Source organism: Populus nigra, chromosome 15, assembly GCF_951802175.1.
Source record: "Populus nigra chromosome 15, ddPopNigr1.1, whole genome shotgun sequence".
NCBI lineage: Eukaryota > Viridiplantae > Streptophyta > Magnoliopsida > Malpighiales > Salicaceae > Populus > Populus nigra.
In genome coordinates, this window is record NC_084866.1 from 13,892,593 (window position 1) to 13,917,237 (window position 24,645).

At 31.7% G+C, this 24,645-nt stretch overlaps 1 protein-coding gene and 1 pseudogene across 1 annotated transcript; both read right to left on the reverse strand.

Annotated features, from left to right (window-relative positions):
* Positions 1-597: 597 nt before the first annotated feature.
* On the reverse strand, positions 598-4,302 carry LOC133674204 (probable serine/threonine-protein kinase PIX13; annotated as a pseudogene).
* A 10,884-nt stretch (positions 4,303-15,186) lies between these two features.
* LOC133674811 (WRKY transcription factor WRKY51-like) lies at positions 15,187-16,849 on the reverse strand. The gene is made up of 3 exons (XM_062096068.1): positions 16,155-16,849; positions 15,785-15,910; positions 15,187-15,655 (listed from the first exon to the last, which is right to left on the reverse strand). The coding sequence occupies exons 1-3, from the start codon at positions 16,748-16,750 to the stop codon at positions 15,475-15,477; spliced, it is 903 nt and encodes a 300-aa protein (XP_061952052.1). The 5' UTR covers positions 16,751-16,849; the 3' UTR covers positions 15,187-15,474.
* Between the last annotated feature and the right edge of the window lie 7,796 nt (positions 16,850-24,645).

Here is a 24,645-nt window from a genome sequence, read left to right on the forward strand (position 1 = left end):
AATTGAGTTTCATATTAAACTAAAAATAGTTAGCCTAATAAGTCAAACTACAACCCAATCAACCCACTCAAAATCTCAATAAGATCGATTTGACTTTTTTTTAATAAAAATGATATCTTTTAAAAGATTTTTATATATAAAACTCTTATAACAATATTATTATCAATATTATCATTGATGGTGTAGTTTCAAATCAAGAAGTGGCTATTGCGCAGATTACAGCTTCCAGGTTCAATAAATCATTTATCTTTGAATGGCGTGTATGATAATCATTAATGATCTTCTTTATTGTAATTTAATTCGAATTATTAAGATTTTTCCGATAATATAAGAGCGTTGTCTTCAAAGTTTTGAAATACCTTCAACATCTCTTTTATTTTTCCACTCATCTCTCCTCTCTTTCCCGGAATTTATGTAAGCTCTTGTTCTATTTAGCAAAAGTTTTTTTTTTTTTTACCTGTATTATTTTGTCAGAAAAAAAAATCAAACTAAGTTTCAAAAATCCATCTATTACTTCAATAGTATGGTGAATTAACGGTTGTAACTTCAAAAGTATGGCGTATATGAATGTTCTTCGTGTCATTGTAACAACAAATAGGTCTAATCACTGGAACCGAGTCGCAGCGCAGCATTCATAATATAACATCTGCCATTGATCTCCTAAAATGGCTACGGAAAGGTAGATACAGCACCTTATCTCGTCCAGGACTATATTATCTGATTAAGTTACATAGAACCTTATCTCGTCCAGGACTATATTTAAGGACTTGAAATCTCTGTATATTATTGGCTATTCCAATGTGTGCAAGCCAGGCCTGTTGCAGTATCCTTCACAATCTTCATCCTCATATCCCAGGGAAGTGGTGGAACTGGCCGCTCTTCAAACATGGTAACAAAGAAGAAAGTGAAGATCTAAGCGCAGAAAATACAAAATGGGAGAAAGAAAGGTAATGTCGTGACACCAAATTGCCTATTTGTTTGTGCGGCCTAAATCCACTTTTCCAATAACGCATAAGCAGGCTTCCAATGATTACAGATTCTTTGCTAAAAATACTCAAATCAATACAAGTCCAGCAGTGCAATGACAGAAATGACTGTATCACATTGCCAAGGAAAATTGAACTACTGCATGAAAAAAACAAATGATAAGCGTACACTGTAAGATGGCCAAACACGCCCAACTCTTTCTGCTACAGCTAGTCACATGAACTCAAAGCACTTCATGGTAGCTAATTATGTATTCTCGTGTAAGTTATATGAAGAAAATATACCAGAGATCTCTCATCTGTGATTACAACTAATGAAGAAGAGTACTAAAACACTACAAACCACTATGATAACCAGAATGAATTTTAGGCTAACCCAATCTCATATGGATGGCATCAATCTGTTCGAGTGTCTCAGCAATTTCTGTCATTGATGGCCGGAAGCGGGGATGTGTTGAAGACATTTAATAGCAAGGTGAGCTATTTGGTAAGCCTCTTTGGGAGGAAATTTCCCTTTCAACCGGGAGTCCATTATATTTTTCAACTTGCTTCTGTTTGTCAGATAAGCTTCAGCCCAGTCAACAAGTATCTGTTTCCCACTTGGACGTTTCATGTCGATTGCCCATAAACCAGTTAGCATCTCAAGCATAACAACTCCAAACCCGTACACATCACTCTTCACATGCAAATGTCCTAACCAACCAGCACACCATCAATTAGAGCATGAAATTAAGGTCATGAAATTTTTTTTAAATCAGTTGTGATCAAAGAGACTCGAAACAAACTTAAATATCCAACACTGATGTCAGAGAAATTAGATTTCAGAAGGAATAATAAGTACCTGTTGCAAGATATTCCGGATCAATGTAACCTATCGTGCCTGCAATTTCTGTACTGACATGTGAATCAATCAAGGGACCCCAAAATGACAAGCCAAAGTCTGATAGCTTCGCCTTATAGAACTAAAATAAAAAGAGAAGTTGGAAGGAAATAAGTCTGTCTTGAATACTTCAACAAACACTTTCTGAAAGATAACACTTTTGTTGCATTCTCCCATAACTATTTTTGGTGGACTGGAAAGAACCCATGGCAGGAGGGAAAGGAATGTTCAGATGGGTACAGGACTATCGATAAAAATTCCCATACCACAATGGAAAGAAATTAGTCCAATCATTGGTGGACTCATGGAATACCAACCATAATTTATTTGTTTATGGGTTACAATCTACAAGCTTCATAGAAACTTGCCTCGTCAAGTAGTATATTCGATGACTTGAAATCTCGGTAAATTATTGGCTCTTCCAATGTGTGCAAGTAAGCCAGACCACGAGCAGTATCTACAGCAATCTTGAGCCTAATGTCCCATGAAAGTGGTGGAAATGAGCGCTCTGAAAACATGGAAAACATGTAGGGAATGAACGGAATGAACATTTGGATGCATAAGTGTAGGCTCTACTAAATGCAAAAATTTACAAGCAGTAGTAATGTCTCTTACTTCCAAAGAGATGGTAATTTAAGCTTCCCTTTTTCAAGAACTCATAGGCAAGAATGCGGTCTCCACATTCCGAACAATATCCCAATAGTTTTACCAGGTTCGGGTGAGAATGTTTTTTCGGAGAAATACACCTCGGCCTGTACCAATACATGGACAAATGATTAAACTAACAACTTTTACTACCTCAAACAAAGAACTAGCTCCCAGAAAGAGCACATGCATTTGGTTTGTGAAGGAAAGACAGAAGATGGGGAACGAGAGAGCAAGAGAGAAATAGAATCACAATTCCAAAGGTACAAGATATCAATAACTCAGAACACCCTTAACCACCTCAATAGATAAATTCACTTAATATATGATATCTCAAATACCATGGATTTTCTGTTCACTTGTGAAGATGTCAGACAGAATTTTTAGAAATATAACTTGAGTTAGTTCCAAGTCATTTTACACATTCATAATGGATAAATACTAAAATAAGCTATAAATTAACATTCCTCTTCCAAAAGAGATCATGTAAGGTTCAGCAAAGAAAGAATTTAAGGGAGCATATTTTTAAGCACAACAACGAACAGTATGATTGTATGACAGTAAATACAAAATTTGGAAATCCATATACCTTCCACTCATTTAATCCTTGCATGCTGAAGGTATCTAATTTCTTGACAGCAACGACCGTCTTCTTTATACCGCTTGGAGGCAACTTCTCCTCTTATAGACGTCACCAAAACCTCCTTTTCCCAGTAACATATCGGATCTAAAATTATATGTTGCAGCCCTCAATTTCGCCAATGTGAATACTCTCGAGCTTGAGTTGGTAGCATTTTGCCCATTTGCTAAAGTCCCATCACCACTTCCAGTTGCATCTGAGAATTGGCTGCTCTCAGGGACATTTTTATCCCAGATAAATGTGAAGCTGCTACTTGCTTGAGACATCCATGATGTAATGCTGGTGCTTACTCTAGAGAACCAGCTGTTTCCAAAGTCATCGCTACCTGCAAATCATGTATGCCCATTGCATAAGCATGAAAAACTCATATAATCAGAAAATGAAGTCACAAATAGAAATTGGAAGCAATATTTTCCAAAAAAGTTTTTTTAAAAAAGGTGTAAAGCACAAACTAGTCCCCTATGATTTGACCATTTCTGCACCCAGCTAATGGAGTTTTTCTCCTCTTTTTTTTTTTTTTTTTTTGAGTAACTAGTATTTTATCCCATTAGAAATATTGATAATCCCATTAGATTCCATGAATATATCCTGAGAGTACAGCTAGCAACACATTGAAGAGTCGAAAACACAATGAGCAACCCTATAAAACATTGCTACATGAAAAAAGATGTCATCTTTGCATTGCTTCAAGGGTTGGAGAGACAATTAGAAATGCCAAAAAGAATTAACATCAATAAAAAGGTAGAGGGGCAGTGAACAACAAAGACCCAATCACAGTCACAAACATATAATAAGCAGAGGACATGTGAAATAAGCAAGTCAAATTACAGAAGTGTAAGAGCAAAACCAAAAGAAACCCAATTTGAAACATTCAATGAATAGTAGAATTAATGTGAAGAGAAGTTGAAAATTATTGTGGTGGTACCTGCACTGACATGGTCGGCGGTGCTTGGTGTTGGGTCTTGATCTTGGGTTGTTGCTGGCTTCTGAGCTGAACAGCTACAGCAAATCCCCATTAATTGACTGCCACTGTAATCTGTGTGTCCCCCTTTCCTTCTTGTTGTAATGACCATTGTTTTTTTCCTGCTGTTCTTGAAAGAGCGGGAGAGAAATATGATATCAAGGGAAGAGGTTTTTTCTTAAAAAACAAATAGCACTATAAATTAAAAATAATAACATAATAGCACAGTTTATATATATATATATATATATATATATATATATATAAAAAAATTTATTTAATAGCCACGTGTCATGGATATCGCAAATCTCCTTCACTGGTATTTTGATGGGTATCGCAATATTTATTTAATATCATATTTTTCAAAAGCAACTTCTTCATATGTCAGCATTTTGAAACTCTTGCAGGCTTGCAGCCATGTTATTTGCATTTTAAGAATATTTTATTTTGAAAAAAAATATTAAATTAATATTATTTTAATAATCTTAATGTGTTATATTAAAAAAAACTAATATGATTTTAAATAAAAAATATTTTTAAAAATCAATTGCGTCACACTACTAAACAAGTAAAATGGTCAAAATTTTAAATTCTGTGTGCTTTTACAGCGGGAAGAGACATCTTTTTTGACGTTGACTTTGAACAAGGAAGAAGAGCTTGAGTGCTGGAGAGAGTATCATACGGTAACAAGGGCTCCGTTCTCTTGAATTAAAAAAAAAGGTGAATAGTATATTACTATATATTTTCATCTTCTCCTTGACTATTTTCTCATTAAGTTTTTAGTTGTATTTAATGAATTAAGTTATGGCTAATTTTAGAAGAATGAAAATATTTATATATATATATATGGAGTGAGATTAGTATTATTATACCTAAACTGATTTATTAATTCAATATATTAACTTGTTGATTTAATTTGAGTTGAGTTTTATATTGAATAATACTAGAGTTAATTTATAAAATCTAATTAATTTTGTGAATTAACTTGCATTTCGATGAACCAGTTAAAATCAGATGAGATTTGATTTTAAAAAATCTAGAAGAAGTTTATATTAATTTTTTTTAAAAAAATCTTAAAATAATATTATTTTAAATTAATTTAAAATGATTCATAGTTGAGTTCGGTGATGAACATCAATTACGAGTCGGACTTCCATGGATGCACATGAATTCTTGGATTGAAGGGACTACTACTTGCATGTATTCTTATATCTTCACTAGAGAAGCACATTGATATGAGGTATTATTCTATTGATTAAAACAGCATTGATGGTGTAGTTTCAACTTTGGAAGTGGTTATTGCACAGATTACAGCTTCAAAGTTCAATAAATCATCTCCAAATGACAAGTTCAATCATTGTGTTGGCGTTTACATTGAATTAAACTACTTTTGAATGAAAACTATATAGGCTGCTCGTGTTTCGCGGTAGAACCAAGCAATTGAAAAAAATACAAAATAAATAATAACAATAAATAAATTTAAAAAACGTTGAAAAAAAATCACACTTGATCCAAGCAAATCATTGTAAACATCTTAAACATAGTCAAATCTTGAAAACTTATAATCCATGAAATCATGGACCCAGATACAATCAAGAAGTTTATTATTAACCAATTTAAAAATATTAATTTAAAAACTTGTCAAAACAGAAAAAAAAAATTAAATTTGATATTAGAAAAAAAAACAAAGGAGAGTGAAATCATAAAACAAAATTAATTTAAAAAATTATTCCAAATAAAAACTTGTCAATGTCGAAAAATCAGCAATAAAAAAAACAAGGATTAAATTTGATAGGAAAAAAAAACAAAGAAGGTTGAAATCACAAAAAAAAATCAATTTAAAAAATGACTCAAAACAAAAAAAAAATAATTAAAAGAATGAGGATGAAATTTGAATAATAAAAAAAATTAATATGAGTGAAATTAAAAAGATATATCAAATAGTTTAGAAGGTGGTATTTGGTGGCTAGATAGCTTTTCAAGTGTCAGCAAGATTTTTTTTAATTATATTTAATAAATATAATTTATAACAATATCCCTGAGTACTTATGAAATCTACAATAAAAAAAAATAAAAATAAAAAAAAAATTTACTGAATGAGAGTTTAATTAATTTTTAAGAATATCAAAGTAATTATATTATTTTATAAAAAATTAAAAATACAAAAATATCATTAAGTAGTAGATATTAGATTATATTATTCAAGGGATAAATGAGTAATTTGATCGTTCATTTAAAATCAAAATTACAAACATAACCTTATATTTTCGGCAAAAGATTTTGATGTGAGGGTGAAAACACCACCTTGCATCCAATACCAAGTTAAAAGATTTAATGAATAGTAAATTATCTCTTGGGAAACAGTAACATCACTAGCATTTTTTTTTAATGATGGACGTAAATCTATCTAAACTCAATGGTTATAAATCATTCACTCCATCTTTAATCTCGCAAACAAAAAAAAAAAAGAGGAAGAAGAGGGAAACAACTCGTTCTTCAATAGTCTGAAAACTGTTAAAATCTGCCCTTAATTAGCATGCTGTAGTCCTTTCTAAAACATTAATTTCATGAGCACTAATTACATGAAATCTTTGTGTGTTTGTGTATTAAATGATGTTAGACCAGTATCCCAGAAATCTCTCACCTTTCATGGCGATTGTATGAAGGAGAATACTAAAACGCTAGTGAAAATTGACGTAACAGAATGAATTTAAGGCTCCCCTGATTTCATATGTACTGCTTCCATCTGTTCAAGTATTTCAGCAATTTCTGCCATTGATGGCTGGAATTACCGGCGATGGAGCTGAAGACATTTAAGAGCAAGGTTAGCTATTTGCCAAGCCTCTTTAGCAGGATATTTTCCCTCCAACCGAGAGCTGAAACCATCATATGTTTTAACTTCATTTTATTTGTCATATATATGGTTTCATCCAATAAACCTGCGCCAGCTTTCGACGATTCATTTCAGTTGCACTTAAGCGTGTTAGCATGTCAACTTAAACAACTACAAATAATAGTTAGTATTTTTTAGAAGTATTTTTTATTTAAAAATATATTAAAATATTTATTTTTTATTTTATTTTATTTTTTATATTAACACATCAAAATTATAAAAAAAATACTAATTTAACATTTTTTCAAATAAAACATAAGTTACTGTATTTTCAAACAATATCTTGTTTGCACAGTACTAATATAGCATACAGTAAAGAGAAAGAAATAGGAAATTTTCAGTCCTTAAATAATGAGTAATTTTTATTTTTAAAAAAGATAACATAAAAAACTATTTAAATAGTAAATAAATAATAAAACTCAAGTTAAATAAAATTATAAAAAATATCTAGTAAAAGAATCTGAAAATAACAAGAAAAATAAAAAAAAACCTAAAACAATAACTTTCAATCTTAAAATAAAATATCTAGTAAATTTTCATTTTCATCTATATATGTCCTTGCTATGCACATAAATTTTGATTAATTTTGTCTTTGAATCTTATCTCCATCTCTTCCAATTACACATGATGTTTTTTGTCTTGTAACCATCTTTTCTTTTCTATATACCAAACCAAACACTACCTTACAGCAAGTAACAGGTCATGATCATTTGGAAGTGAAAAATTCATAAAAAAACATCATTTCTATATGATTTTCGAACCAACAATCTTCGTTGCATTGACATTAATTGGTTTTTCTATTCTGTGATGACACATTCACTTTTTTCATGGTAAAAAAATTATATTCTGTGATGACAAAGACGGGTGCTGAAGTCATCAATGAATTTTGTTTTGGTGTTGAAAAGAGAGAAACTACAGAACATGAATAGAAATCCAAGCCCGTGCATGTATGCTTCTGGTTTATCTATCCCTTTTAGCCTTTGTAAGTATTCAGATTTTGTCCATCAGTCTAAGCTAGCATCATTTATTCTACCAATATAGCTTTGTGGATTAGCTTTAATTCAGAATTCCTAGCAAGCGATCCAATTGAATCCACCATATATGTCAGTTAATTCATTGATCTTAAAGCAGAATGCTTGCAAGTTGCAAAAACCGAATACTGGTCAGCTGCTAAATAAGAAAATTATCAAGAACTTATAAATTAATTCAAAACAAAAGAAAAGAAAAAACACAAACTGGTTAATTGTAACCAATTCTTTGTTGATATTGAATTTAATTATAGTGTTTAATCGAAATTCCATTAATAAATAAATAAAATTTACATATTTAAAAGAAATATTATATCAACCCTCCTTTTGTATAAACTAGAGAGGTTGTTATTTCATTTACTTTTGTATCTTTTTAATTGAAATTTAATTTTTAATATTTAAAATGATTTCATTTAGAATTAAAGAAATAATCGTTTCAAATTAACAATTGAATTCCATTTACATTGTACACCACCTTATTCTTCTCATGACAATAGTGGTGCAAGGAAAAAAAAAAGAAGGCAATTTGGAATGCAGAGTTGATGATACAAGTAATAGCCAATGAGCTATACAGATTCATCCCCGATATCCCTTCAAGACTCCAATTTTTCAACCTTTTCAGAAACCAAAAATGAAAAATAATAATACAAGCTGTAAAACAACAGCAAGAGCAAGAAAAAGATTAGCTAAAATTAATTACGTGCAAGATTTATAATATCTGTTCAAGTCGCTCTCATCTTCTTGGAATTACATGTGAGCACCATAAGAACCGAATCTGAATCGTTTACTGGAATCTCAAAGAACCCTTGTGGAGGAGGGCTCAATTTCCTCTTTGGAGGCCTAGGTTTCCTTGGAGCTGGTGGGCACACCAAAGGTGACTTCAAAATATGAGTTGGTGACTTTGGTGTGCTAGGATTACTGCTCTCTTGATCTTCATCAAAATTGAGAATCTTCTTTGCATCAGCTTCCTTGGCTTCACAGAATTTTGTTCCAATACTGCTATTTGTAGTACTATTACTGCATGTTCTTGAAACTGTTCTTATTGGCGTAATTGGCCTGAATTCTTCTGAAATCTCAAGACCCATTTGCTGGTAAGATAACAAAGTACAAGTCTTTCAGATCAAAAGAGATTCAAGAAAGAGCAAATGGGGTCACAAGAAAAGAAAAGGAGAGCCAAGGAAGGTTTATGGGAGATAGAGTTTTCTTGGGGTGGAATAATATTTGATTATAAATAAAGGGAGGGGTGGAGGGAGGGAAGAAGAGGAAGAAGAAGAAGAAGGAAGCGTGCTATAAAGGTAATTAAGAGGGTGATGATGAGATGTAATGTGGAGAGAGTGATGGGGAATGATGAAGACGAATAACTGAAAGAGTTGGAAGAGAGTGGCAAAAGAGTACAGGCAAAAGTATAAAGGGAAGAAAACAAGGGATAACACAAATAGTTAGCGTGTGGAAGTGAGTGTTGAGTTTTAAAGGTAGAAAGAAAGAAACGCAGCCTTTTTCACTGACAGATTGGCACAGTTTGCACCATTTAGCTCCATTGCACTTCTCCCCATGTGATGTGTTCTCTACCAGAACACCCGGGGGTTTCCTAACATCTTCACTTCCTCATGGCACTTGTTTAGTGGAGCATTTGCTCCTTCTATTCCGATGCTTTACTTTGATTTGTCCCTTTACTTTGATTTGTCCTAGTTTCATCTACCTAATCTCTGTTTGTAATCGTCTGCTGCTACTTCCCTTTACGGGTAGATCATTTCTTACAAGTAATGAAGAAGACGACCAAACCATGACTTGGAAATTCACCGCTGAGATAATGATAGGTTTTCCAAGAACATAAAAGAGATAGATGGGTTGAACATAAAAGATGACCAAAATATTGGTATAAATAATACATTACAAAATCACTAGATTCCTATAACAAAAGATTAATTTTGCTTTCTGTGAATATCTCGATGGAATACTCTCCTTCAATTCTTCAGTGAAATACAAAAAAAAAAATGAAGAAAAACCAATGAAACAACCTGAAAGTCTCTTGTGCACTAATAAAAACTTTAAATTTCATTGTTAAACACAACATTTCTTAAAACCTCTATCATGTCGTGTCATATGTTGCACTTAATGGTGGGATTTAGCACCATTGTTGACGAAATTAACAGATGTTCTAATATAGAGAGAAGCGGAATGACACTATGACAAATAAATTTAACATGACCAAACTAAGAGAGAGCTGGAATTTCAGGGACCACATGGTGCCTAAACCCTCATCACCCATACATGAAACAGATTGCTACTTCTTTCATTTTATTGTATTTTCTGCTGCTATTTCTGCTGCCCATGTTAGTTTACTCACGTTAGCTTTCATTCATTCATGTTGTTTGGTATTAAAATATTAAATTGGTTTACTTTTTCACCTCTTTGGCTGTTAATTAAGAGTGTTATTATTGATCCCAACAGCTTCTACTCCCAAGGTTCTTGTCAAAATATTTTCAAGTCAATCATCAATGGGAATAAGCTCACCGGCTACTGCCCTGTATGAAAGATTCGCATACATAATGGCCTCGGAGAAGTAAATTTTTTGATATAGCTAGAGATGATATACCTCTATATATACAATTTGAATCAATATCCAAGCGCAGCCATTGGAAATAAAATGAAATAGTTATAGTCAAAAGGATTAAAAAATAATAAAAGCTAGATATTTATGGCATTTATTAATGGATAATGTGAATAATTATTGTAACTTTTCTAATCATAATTATAATACATGACACTTTTTTGTCTATGATTATTTGCCACATATATATCTGTGATTATTTTACTGCATAAGTAATTATTTCCTCTACCATAACTATACAAATTAGATTTAAAAATTGTTATTTTGGAACTTTGTTTATTTTCCTAGCGTATTCTTTTCTTAATTAGGTTTTAGAATTTTTTTTGTTAATTTTTTTAAGAAATTAAGAATTATTGACATTCAAATTTATCAAATCAAACTTTTTTTCTATAATTCAGCTGTAATTTTAAGGTTTAAGAAACTCTAGTATTTTTTTTCACTGTACATTGCTTCACGCTGCAAATTGAAAGATTTCACTTGAGAATTAAAAGGAAAGAAATCACAAGAAAAACAAAAGTAATTTTGGAAGTTCGAATACACATATTCCTTAAGAATTATTAACACAGGAACAGGAATTACAGTAATTGAATGTTGACATGGGATTTAAGAAAAGATCGAGAGGGAAAGGTAAAATTTACTTTATGTGTCATGATATCTTTATTGCCTTCAGTGAAACCCCATCATAGAGAAGATGAAAAGAAGGGTTGCTTGAGATCCAAATCTAATAATTTGGTCGAGGTGAGGGACAAAAGCTGTTGGAATCACATGATAGAGTTTGTTAATTATCCTCGATGATATAGCATTTAGTGGTTAATACGTGACAAATTATGGGGTTAATATAGTAAGTATAATTATTATCAATTAATTAACAACAAGCCATGGCATGTGAACACGTCCCTTTTTGCACAAGGATTTGGAACCTTTGCTTCTCGAGGATGAAAGGGAAAAAGGAATCTCCAAGCAGCCCAGCAAATATTGCTCGCGTGAAAGAAAATAAAAAAAAGCAGTGTGAATGTGAAAGATTTCAACTTTATCAGAAACCATTCAAGTATTTTAGCTGTTCTTATTTGATAATTAAGATTTTAATGATGTTAATTACTTCATTTTAAACTCGGCATCTCTGCTAAATAAATACGAGTAGAGGGAGCAAAACATGTTGGAAGAGGAATTAAATAATTAATTTTTGTATATCCTTGTACCTGGGATGCATGTGATGGTACACTAACTCGTTGATCTGTTTTGCTTGTCCATGAACCTGCTTTTTGTAGACAAGCTTGTGATAATCATTCAGTATCAACCCTGTTAACATGTGGACTTGCTTTTTACTCAATTATCTTGGGATTAAATATGAATAAAATCAAGAAAAAATGGGTTTTTTTTTTATGAACATGTATGTGTAAGTACAGATGAGATATATGTTTAAGATCCTATAAATAAATACTTGATTCCATTGTGTAAAAACTAACTTTAACATTACCTTGATTTAAATTATTTAATTAAAAAAATAAAGATAGAAACATAAAATAAATATTTTTATAAAATAATTTTAAAATGAATTTTTAATATATTTCTTCGTTCTCTGTTCATCTCCAATCTCTTCATTTTCTGTTTAGATATAATAAGTAAACGCAATTTATTAGTAATTTGGTACGTATTCACAACACATACATACATATTTGCCATATTATTAATTAAAAATATCAGTTGAAGCATTTGAGGGTCTAGCTGCTGTGGTCAACCGTGTGACTTGTTCCGCTCTCGTCCCGGGTTCGACCCTCTATGTGTACGTCTGTCACCCCCGCGGTGCCTAACCTGCTCCTGGGCTTGCAGGATGTCCAGTGGGCCGTGGGGAATAGTCGTGGTACGCGCAAGCTGGCCCGGACACCCCACATAAATAAAAAAAAAAAATATCAGTTGAATTTCAATTAGTTAAGTAATTGAGAAGGTAGAACTTTGCTTAATTTCTGGGTGATGATGGGGTGAGGGGAGGGAGGGTCGATGTCAGAATTTGGTTGAAAGAAGAACGTGTACGATTGGCCCATCTACTCGTCAAAATCCAATAATGAGCCCAAACATTGATGATGAACTTCAAGGCTCAGCAACCTTTGGAAATCCATGAGACTCAAACTGTGGAGGTAGGTGCCAGGTGGGGATTCATTTCTTTTCTTTTTCTTCTTTTTGTTTGACATAATTGGTAACTGGTAAATTAGTTTGCTCCGTGAAAGAAACTCATTCATCAGTTACACCAAAATCACACTAATTTGCTTCACACCAAAGACATTACTGGTCGGTATATGTAGGGATGGTAATAGATAATTTAATTATGGGTCCGGTTTTTACTTTATTCTTTAATTACTAGATAAATAAAAGAGTTTAATTAGATATTTATATTCTATTTACCGTATTTGTTTAGATATCTATTACATGATTTATTACTATTTATTATTAAACATGAAATAAAATAAAGTATATATATAGTTGAGTTATGTGTACATGTATCAAATTATAAAATTATAAATGTTATATATATTGGATTTATTAAATTCTAATGTTGCGTGTATGTATATATGTATGTTGGGGGTGTTTTGGATCTAGTTTTGAGTCAGGTTTCATAATATTTATATATTTTTATTATTTATTCAATAAAATAACTATTTAAAAAAATCAACTCATTTATATTAGTATTAATTGAATTTGTATTAAATTATCATGCCTGGCTATTTGTTGAAGCAATTTTGATTTAGTGAGTATTCAATTCAGTTTGATTGGTAATATGTCAATGAAATCCACTCAAATATCTTAGGTCATATCATGCAAATTAAGCTCCACTAATCTAACCTATCTAAAGGAACAAATCAACAACTAATTCATGACAAAAATCAAATTTGCCTGGTAGTGGAACTCTTTGGCTCGCAATCACCTATTTTTAATGCGATTTTCCAACTTATCTTCAATAACGAATGCTTGATATTTTGTTTTCTCATCCTATATTCATGTTATCTATAAACAATAGAATTTATGAGAATTTTATTTTTAATGATTTTATATGTAAAATATTAAAATACTTGTAGTCCTTATTTTTCAACCTTGAAAATCTAGTCTCAAAATCTCCCCAGATGAATCCAATTGACACAATAACAATTAAAGAAAACATTTTCTTTGCCCTCCATTTGTTTTTTTTAGCTCATTCTAAATGTTCAAAAATTGTAAAATAACTATTTAAGGCTCAGCAACCATTGGAAATCCATGAGACTCAAACTTTGGTTAGTGGGAATTTTTTTTTTACATAATTAATGAAGAATTTGAGTTTGTTCCGTGAAAGAAACTCACTCATCAACTATCACCAGCATCACATTAATTTGCTTGACACCAAAGACATCATTGTTGGGTATTTGTAGTGATGGTAATAGGCAGATATGGGTGAAGTTTGAATTATATTTATAATTCATCAATTATTTTTCAAGCAAAAAATTTTAGATATTTATATTTTATTTATCGAGTTTTAGGTATTTATTTGATGTTTATTATCCAAGTAAAATTTATTATTAAGCATGAAATAAAAAGATAATATACATAGTTGAGATATGCATACATGTATTATATAACAAAATTAAAAATGTTATATATGCATGAGCATACGCGTGTGTATGGATGGTATCAATATTGAAGTATGTATGTATTAGATTAGATTAAAAAAATGTTTTATACATATATGAGTTCATTAAATACTTAAAATAGTCATATACCTTTTTTTTAACATTGAAAATCTAGTCTAAAACTCTCCCCAAATGAATCCAATTGAAAAAGAAAAAAAAACAAACATACAATAACAATTTGTTCTACATTTGTTTTTCTAACCCATTTCACAATAACAAATAAAAGAAACAAAAATACATAATTTTTATTGTATACTTGTTGGGAGGTAACTTTTGTTTGGGGTATATTTTTTAAAGTTTATTTTACTTAAAAAAACATCAAATTAATATTTTTTTAGTTAAAAATATATTTTTATGGCAGTACGCTGCATTTTCAAAAAAACAACAAAATAAGCATTGCTTTCTCATTGAAGAAAACATTGTGAACTACTATTAAGCAAAGTGAAATTGTCAATTTGTCACACTTCCTCCCTCCACGGCATTCAGGCATCTCTATCTTTTAGATAGTCAACTTTCTTTAACCTTTTTAGGCTCCAACTTTTCTTCAACCTTGCCTGCCTGCCTGCCTGCCTTCCTGTTCATTCATTCATGGCACATGAGCCCCCACGGTGTCCCACCACCCAATAAAGAAGCCAAGGCATCCCATGAATGGAGAATAATTGCACTCTCCGACCTCTTACAAAATCAAGAAACAGCAAAGCATCTATCTCATTTAGTCAACCAACAGCACCAATTCACAGAGCTGTCATGGCCCCCATGCCTGCAGTTTCCTTTGACCTCCTGCTCACCACATGACACTTGCAAAATATTCCAATCACACCCACATATTTTGACTTCTTTTGCAATCACACCATAGATTTCAAATCAAAGAATCCAATCTCAAATCTATGAAGAAACAAATTGATTAATAATACCACCATGATTTTCTTTAATTTCTACTCTACAATTTCTTGTTCTTTTATACAAAATCGAAATTCCCAGGCCACTTGATTGTGGCCCGTCGTTTTCACCCTTGAAATTCTTTACAATCCATTAGACTTTTCTTCTTCTTCTTCTTCTTTGACTCTTCTCCAAGATGATACCGTCACTTGACTGTCACGGCAACATCGTCAAGCCCCTTTCGCCACCGTTCAATATGGATCAATCAACATCATCAATTACTTTTCCGCGTCTCTCATGTTGACTGGAACACGTGTCGCATGGCAGCGTTAGCTGTGACATTTTCTGGTAAGGGAGCATGTGAGTGACGGTGCTCCCCTTCGTATGTTACAATAAGCATGGCCGGATCATCTACGGCACGCTCCACGTGCTTCCTTGCTGGACAACCCCTCACACTACTACACTTGTAGTACCCTCTGCAAAACAAGGAGCACAAAAATAATAATTATTTGACAATCATAGACTTGTGGTCATATTTATTTGACTTGGACCAAAAATCAGGCATGGTTAACGGTGGATGATCAAGGCATAGAATAAAATAATACCTTGGGTAAGGTGAACCCTTGATTGGCTTTTGACCATATTTTCTCCATGAGAACTCATCTGCTGGTATATCAGCAACTTTGGAACTTATTGCTGGGACTCTGATTGTCCTCTTCACCCTTGATTTCCTAAAATCATAAAAATATAATAATATTAGAGGATTTTTATATCCCGATTTTTATTTTTTTTTTAAATAATGATATAAGAATATAAATTATTTTTGTATCTTATTAACTAAATAAATAAATATTTAACATTGATTAACATGTAAATACATGAATTATTGAATTAAATTAAAAAAAATTATAAATCACAGCCACATGTTTAATACACATGTAATTATTACTTAATTGTTGATAAACTAACGGTTACCTTCTTTTGGAGCAATGGCAGCTGCCACCAGAGGAGGAGATCTTGCTGGTGGAGAGGGTATGATCATGGCATTTCTTGCGGTGGATAGAGGAGAGAGGTGGTTTTCCGGTAGGTCGAGGATGAGTTCCGAAAAGAGAAGACGAGCCACCTTGTTTCCCATCAGAGACACTCCCATCAGCTGTAACAGAAGACAGGAAGGACGAAGTAGTCGTGCCAGAGCTAAAACAATCCTTGGAATACTGACTGCCGAATGACAAGTCGTTTTTGGTCTCAGATTTAAAGGTATTGTTACTCTTAAAGAAATCAAGATTTAGTTTTTGAGGTTCTTGGACGACAGGTCGGACGGAAACCGGGTTGGAAGAAGTGGGTCCACGGCGGAAACGGGCATGCCCGGTCCGGTTCAGGATGGAGATGACTTGCTTGAACTTAGCAACGGTGAAGCTAGTGATTTCTCTGCAGTCAAGTTGGTGACTTTGTTGGGTTTGGTTAGAAAGTGCAAAGATCAAGTGCTCCATGCTCTTAATCCCAGCTGATGCAGCTTCTTGAATAGCCATCTGATCTTCCATCTTAGAGTACCCAACTAGATCAACAGCCATGATGAAAAAAGAAGAAGAAGAAGAACAAAATCCTTGGAGCTAAGAGAGAGTTAGCAGATTGGGTGGTGGTGTTTTGAGAGGAGGAGAAGAAGGGAGAAGAGCAGGGGGGCTTATAAAAGAAATGGAGGGTGCAAAGTCAACATGGAAATGTCAATCTAAGGGTGGAGATTGGTTGGACTTTCTGTAAGAGAGAGAGAGAGAGAGCTTGTAAGAAAAGTCTTGAAAGAAAGTGGTGGGACCTAGATGTGTAATAAAAGAAAAGAAGGGTTATGGAAATTGAGTACTTTGATGGTGGTGGTGGTGGAAGATGTGGCTTTTGATTTTTTCTAGATTGGAGGATAGTCAATGGTCATAGTGGGTGACAGGCAGGCTATAGATGCATGAGAGACCACAGTGCTCTATGAAACTAAAGTCGTTGAGAGTTATTTTAATTTGTTTTATTTATTTAGTGGTTTTACAATGGTTAGTTTCGGTAATCAAGTTATTATTTTATTTTCGTGTCATCAATAGAGTGAATTAATTTGAAATAATTAATTAAATTCAATTTTATCCAATTTAATTGAACATGACTGCATCAATTTCGAAATTTCGAATCAACCCGTTATATGTATTTATAACAATTATTTTTTATTATTATAACATCTTTTAAGACAAGAAATGTTGGTTCATGTGATTTATGTTGACCATGATTTATAAATGAGAAGATGAGAAATTCAAGTCTTCTAGTTTGGTCTTTATTTAGGGTTTGACAAGCTTATATTTTGGGGATTGCTAGAAGATCTTTGAAATCAATGTATACTGAATTATTCATATTCAAATGTTTGTGATGACTTAATTTGATTTAAATAAAAATATTTTTTCAAAATTAAATAAATTACCAATTATGCTAACTGGGGTTAATATTCATAACAATTTCTTGGTCACCAAAAAAAATGACTTGCTTGCCTTTTCTTTTTGACTTTGTCAAATTATTGTATGCATGAATTGAAAGCTGACTCTGCTTTAATCCAATATTTCTTATTTCTCAAACTGTGAGATTCAAAACCATATATTAACAGAAACTCCCCTTTTATTTTTATTAGAGCAGCAAAGAAACCATGATTAATACATAAAAGAAAAAAAAATATAACTTTAAAGGATGAAACTTAACTAGTCAGACTTTAGGTTTGCTTCATATAATTCACCAATTCGAGTCTCACAAACCTCAAAGCCACTAGAGGCTTACATGGTCATTAGTTTTAGGACCCGTGAAATTAGTTAAGGTACACGCAAACTAACCCGGACACCCACATTAATAATAATAAATATATATATATATATATATATATATATACACTTCCAGTCACATATTATGAAATATTGTTTGATGCTCTTTTTTAAATATTGTCTGATAATGAAAATTACACTCAATCAGCCACATATTATGCCACAAAAAATTCTTGATAATTAAGTTATAAGAGTTTGTATTAAAAGTCAAACATTTACAACTAATACCACCTTGAAAAAAATGCACTGTATGATAATTTTTGTTGCAGTCAAAGCTCCCCTGCCTTGCAAGAAGGAATTCGCCCATTTCTTGCTGGTATCAACTCATCAATTGAGAAGTCTCCCTTGCACACCTGATTTCTCTGTGCACTTACCATTTACACATAGCTATTAAATCAATTCAAAAATATGAGATTCAAAGTATACTCTGAGCTGATTTTTTCAGTTTGGTTAGAAAAGATATTTATTCCGTAAAATTTAGTTGACTTGATTGGGATTTTTGTGATTTTGTTGATTTGATCAAATCCAATTTAAACTTGATTAGGTCAAAAATAATAATTTTTTAAATAAAACATTATTATTATAATAAAAATAATTAACACAAATCAATTCAATTCAATAATGCACGCATAAATGATTTAATGATCTAACTTTTTTTCTCAAATCAGTCCAACTTGAAGCAAGTCTTGAAAACTATACAAATGCACTTTACAATCCAAACACCTGTTTTCAATTTTAGATTTAACAAATAATAACATGACGATATTTGTATTAATTAAGAAAAATTACCCAAACCATATTTAGTTAAGTTATTTTTACAATTGCTTTTCATGTTTTTAAAAATTATAATTTATGTATTAAATTTTACTACATACAAAATAGTTTATATCTTAAATCATCTTATAATTTAGAATTTTTTGAAATATAAAGGGATAGGTGCAAAAAAGATTAAACTATAGAATAATTAATTAAGGTAATTTTCACATTGATTAACTAGTGTAATTGTAATGCAGTCCTTGTAGTTTTCCAGAAACTAACAATTTAGTCATTCTTGTTTGAGAGTAATAAGTTAATGAAGATCTGTTACTTACAAGTTATTGCAACCTTACAATTTACTTCGTCAATTCGTATCCAGCAAACTTCTTGATAACTCAGCAACTAAATAATGGATACTAACAAAAAGAAATACCATGGAAGGTTTTCTATGTTGAATTCAAAGAAATACTAATAAAAAATAAAAATAAAAATAAAAACTAAATTGATGTTAAATTCAAAGATTTTTTTTTTGAAATTGATCCAATTATATCTTACCCAAATTTGTTTAGATTAATCAAGTTACACATTAACCCATCAAACACTTGAATTTCATCAAATTGATAATCAAATCCATTAAAAATAAACTATACCTGGTTTAAACTTCAAGTGGGGAATTAATATATATATATATATGCAAAAAAACAAGTCAAAACAACAATCTATCAAGGGGTGGTGGAGGGAGAGCCTATTTAACAAGGTTTTTGTTTGACTTTTGTTTTTTTGTTTTAAAAAAGGGAGAAAAATGAAAAGTGACACTGTTACAGACTTTCCATTTTCTAAACGTGGTGTAGCAGGTATCAATTTCTAGCCGTTGGACGAGTCTACATTAGATCCAGCGGATGAAGCTCGTTAATGGTGGTTGACCTAACGCTTTAGATAATAATAATTGCTGTTTAGGTCAGCGCTTGATGGTTGAGTATTTTATTAGCAACACACGTGGTGAAGAGTTTCAACGCCTCTTAAGACATAGCTGGAGATTGCGTCAAAAGAAGGGCAGCAATTTCAGCCATGCCCGAAGTCTTGTTTGGGGTTAAGATTGTGGCTGCAATGCAGCCTCAGCCCCAAACGAGACTTAATTAATTCTCCCCTATCATATAAACCTAATTTGTATTAAGTGGTTCCATCAGTACTGAATTTAAATGTCTTTCATCATTGTTAGAGCTGTTTTGAGAACTAACCCGAAAAAAATTAAGATTATTGAATTATATATTGGTTTAACTTGTGGGTGAAGAGTTAATTCAAGTCAATTTTTTTATTAATTAAAAACAATTATTATTTTTTTTGTTTTTAAAAGAATATTTTGACAATGACCAATTATATTTTAATTGGTCTTGGCAAAATCAATCGTGTTTTATTGGGTTGTTTTTTTCTAGATCAACTTGAAATTTAAGTGAAACAAAGCTATAAATGATATATTTTTCATATAAATCCATCAGATTCAGCCATGATTAACAACTATTATGAGTAGTGGTTTTCCAGGACAAGAATAGATCTACGTACGAGCTCTCAACCTACCACCTCTCTGATCACGCCTTTCAATGACAAAATATAGTGGCCTGATGATTCATCCTACAATATTTAATTTTTATCATATATCTCCAAATCCATAACGAATATTTGATATCATAAGGATTAAAAACATTAACCTGAGTTTAGAGGTTAAAGATTTGGTCAACGAGCGTGGGTTATGTACACGTCTTGGACTGGGTTTGCATTTTTACTGACTTGTAACCAAGTTCGTAAGTTTCGGCTAACCTGCTTGGATCTCGTCTCGTAATTCACCAGTTCATGATTACCAAAGTTCTGTACAGATCTAGGGTTTTACTAATCCTGGTGGGGTTGCTCCTAAGAATATATATATATATATATATATATATATATATATATATATATATATATATATATATATATATATATATATATTTAAAGATCTGCAAAGCTTACAAGTTCTTCAAGTGTTAGACTACGCACGTCAAAGTGATTATACTGTTGTTTATAGCTTCAACTTGATGGGAAGAAGATACGATGAATTTCCCTAAACAAATCATAAACACTCAGATCAACCAAATAAGTATAAACAATCGATCATGGGTTCAAAGTACACATAAGTAAACCATTAGATCTGTGACCACTATATGATCAGAGTGGAGAGATATTAAAGTTTTCCCAATCTACCTTCATTATTATTATATGAATACATGTTGATGGAAGAAGCAACTGTGGGTGAGAATTGTGAGGAAAGTGGATGAGAAACGTCGACCCACTGACTTGATTATATATATGATCACTTGCCCGCATATGACAAAGGAGCAAAGTACAGATTAATTACACTTCAACAAATGCACAACTTGTAATGCCCCTTTCCTGCCACTAGCAAAAATAAATAAATAAATAAATTTGCCCGCCTCCTCTTTAGTTCTTGCAACTTGTGAAGAGTGTAACAAAATTGTGTTCCTGATGATAAACATGAAAGAACATAAGTTTAAATAGTTCGATTTGGATCAAATATGCAACCAAACCAGTTTTTTTTTTATGATTTTAAACACGAATGGACATGAGTTCAAATGATTCGATTTGGATTAAATATGCAACCAAACCAGTTTTTTTTCTCTCTCAAAATTATGAACAGAACCAAACCAATGAATTCAATTTGGTTTAGTTAGATTCCAGCAGCATAAGTTCAACCAGTTCGATTTGTATTGAAATAAATCTAATACATGTTTTTGAATGTTAGATTCCAAAATTAGATATCATGTTTTTCTAAGGAAGGGCCTAACCCTTCATTTATTTTTTTTCTATGTTAAGTAACACGATTAGACTACCTTTCATAACATAGTTCAAAATCTTTTAATAAGACTACCTTTCGTAGTGTCGTTCAAACTCTTTTTAAGCCATCTATTGAAAAGCCAAAAAAAAAAAAAACAAAGAGATATATGTTGCAAAGCAATAAAATTGAATCCACTATGGAATGTAGAGAAAGTTACACCAGGAAACAAGGAGTTTTATGATGATGGAGATGATTTAGGCTGAACCCATGAAAGAGGTGGGTTCTTATTGAGCTCGATCAATAACAATGGATGCAAGAGTTTGGGCTAGCCTGGTCGTAGCTGGCCAAGAAAATGAACTTGCTAACCTCCTCAGCACAAGGACCGTGAAAAACATAAATTCAACTTAAAAACGAAGCAAAGATCAAAAGCATGTGAGAAATAGCAGATTTTACCCAATCGTGACAAGAACTTGGACACAATTAATAAACGTAAAAGAAAATAAAAAAAAAGTTAGAATTCCAGAATTAAACATACTCCTATTTTGTTGCATATTATACTAATTTAAAGGAAAGATTCTTCCGCTGTATTGTGGTGAAATCGTAGAATGCAAGTTGTACTGAAATTATTTATACCTATTGACGTTGTCTTATTTGTAGATTTGCATGTTCCTATAACGTGGCTCTTGGTTTCATGAACACATATTCATCATGGAGTGACTATGGGCCGGGAAATGGTTTTTGTTGTGCAATTTTGGTGGGATTTGCTGTTTATTTTTTTCTACTATTTTTCTCGGCAGGAGGTGGCTAGTTGATTCCTTTGCCTTGTCCTCAGCAGACTGGTGATGCTGACTGTTTTTGAGCCTCTTGCAACCAGCGATCCTGCTTGTTAGAGACGGTGGAAGCAATGTTATCACCACCGACCCGATCAATGAATTGATATGGGTGTTAGATCGTGGTTCAACTGATCAGCCTAGCTACTCTTTTAATAATTTTTAATCAATAAAACTTTATTGGACATGACCTTTAAAATCCAAGAACATACAAGGACACATAAGCTAGATAACCTATCTAGAGTAATGAGTATTTTTTAAACTGAAATATATTTTGTGCATATCATATGATTTTCTTGTTATTTTCGATGGAAGAAATAAACGGAATGACTTATTGAAGAAAAATCCTTTATTTAGAAATTTAATTAGCACAATTAGAGATGATAAATTAATTAAAAACTCATTTTATTATATAAAAATTAGTCTCAATGTATACGCGCAGCACTCAATATAAAGCAAAAAAGTCATCATTCTTGGTGGTAAAGGTGCTTCTCTTGAATGGATTCAAGTTGGAAGTTTGATCCTTGACTACAATTACTATTATAAAGTCATGTATTTGACTCTCATGGAAGACTACTTTTTTCTTCTTCTTATTTTCAAATCAAGGAAGCGTCATGTTAAATTCAATTCGTAAATTTCTATACAAGTTAGTGCACAATATATGGCTTTGGCCCAATGATATAGATACGGCAATGTCGTCGCGAGTTCTTCATGCTCCAGGTCAATTTGATTGGTTAAGCAAGCAGTTCAAGTCTATTTTCAATAAGTTTGACCGGATTCATTAATTTTTAAATTAGATGAGTGATCAGTTTGATTGTAATTAATTTTAATAGCTATAAGTAAAAGATGGGATTTGATTTTTTCTTACGGCGTATCAATTTAGTATTTAGTTTATTAATTTTTGGATTACATGATAGGTTGATTCTTAATTAGGGGAAGAATATGCCATATATATGTTTAAATTTATTTATTTTCATACATTATTAAAGAACAGGCTAAGTTTTTTGAGATTCTAGGAAGAGGCTAGGGTACGTCACTGTCAAGTCTTTAGTAAGAACATCAACATCTACATCTTAAATATTCTATAATATAAAGTTGTTCGAGTATTAATATTGTAGGGCTAAAATTTTTGGGAGCCGAAGAACAACAGCTAGATAGCTACTGGCGTGGCCCAAGTCCCGGCAAAACATTATTTTTATGCTATTGAACAGATCCTGCCTTCTCCCGCAGATCACTGGAAGTTGCCTAACTCATGTACATGAACTTCCTACCTAGAAGCAGGATTACGTAGATAACAGCGAAGTATAAAAAAGTCAAAAATATTTAATTTTTATTAGCTTATATTTTTCTTGTTGAAAAACTATTATAAGAAAACTTTAATAATTCTGAATGGGAAAATCAAATAAAATAACTATTTTCTTCAAATAGAGAAAAAAGAAACTAAAAAAGCATAATAATATAAAAGAAAAAAATTGAAATCAAGAAAACTCATGCACCATATGACTTATTTTCGATTTATTATTAATTAATTCCTTCATGTAAATCTAACCAAAATCTAATCTAAATCAACCCACTAATTAAGTCTTTCATTAAGTAAATTATCTCCTACATGTTATTTATCTTTGTACCAGAAGGAATCCTTTCTGTCTGACCATGGACAAGTCCAGAATGAAAAAAGATTTCCTCACTGTTGTTGTGGATTTGGTTTTCCCACTTGCTTATAGTTTAAGTTGAACCAGGTACTTGTTAACACTTAATATTATAAATTAATATGAACTAACATTAAGTAGTCTGAAATATATGTTTCCTAGGGTAAACTATAGTTCTAGAGTTGATGTATTTCATGATAGGTTGAACAATTCTCGACTTCGAGAGAGGTTATGGAAATTTTTTTATTGTGAATGTATTTCATTGCAATTTGAGTAAAAAACACTTCATTTTAATATATAGAAAGTATCCAAAATAACACAATATTTAAAATAAATGTTCGAAACGTTAATTTATATATTTTTTTATGTTAATCTAATAGAAGGCTATCGGATTTTAAACTATATAATAAGACATAGTCCTCTTTCATTGTATAAAAATTAAATATAATGAAGTTATTATAACTCAAAACTGATTTTATTAGATAAAATGATTAAATAAATAATTTTAAAATTATACTTAATAATGTTGATTTATTAATGTTATGCATTGTTTTAAAACCTAAACAT

Excerpts from the sequence above, each read along its gene's own strand:
- LOC133674811 (XM_062096068.1), bottom strand. The coding sequence starts at position 16,750 with ATGGCTGTTGATCTAGTTGGGTACTCTAAGATGGAAGATCAGATGGCT. Across the intron at positions 15,911-16,154 it reads TGCCATTGCTCCAAAAGAAG|GAAATCAAGGGTGAAGAGGA; the intron begins GTAACCGTTAGT and ends TTATGATTTTAG. Across the intron at positions 15,656-15,784 it reads AAGGGTTCACCTTACCCAAG|AGGGTACTACAAGTGTAGTA; the intron begins GTATTATTTTAT and ends CTTGTTTTGCAG.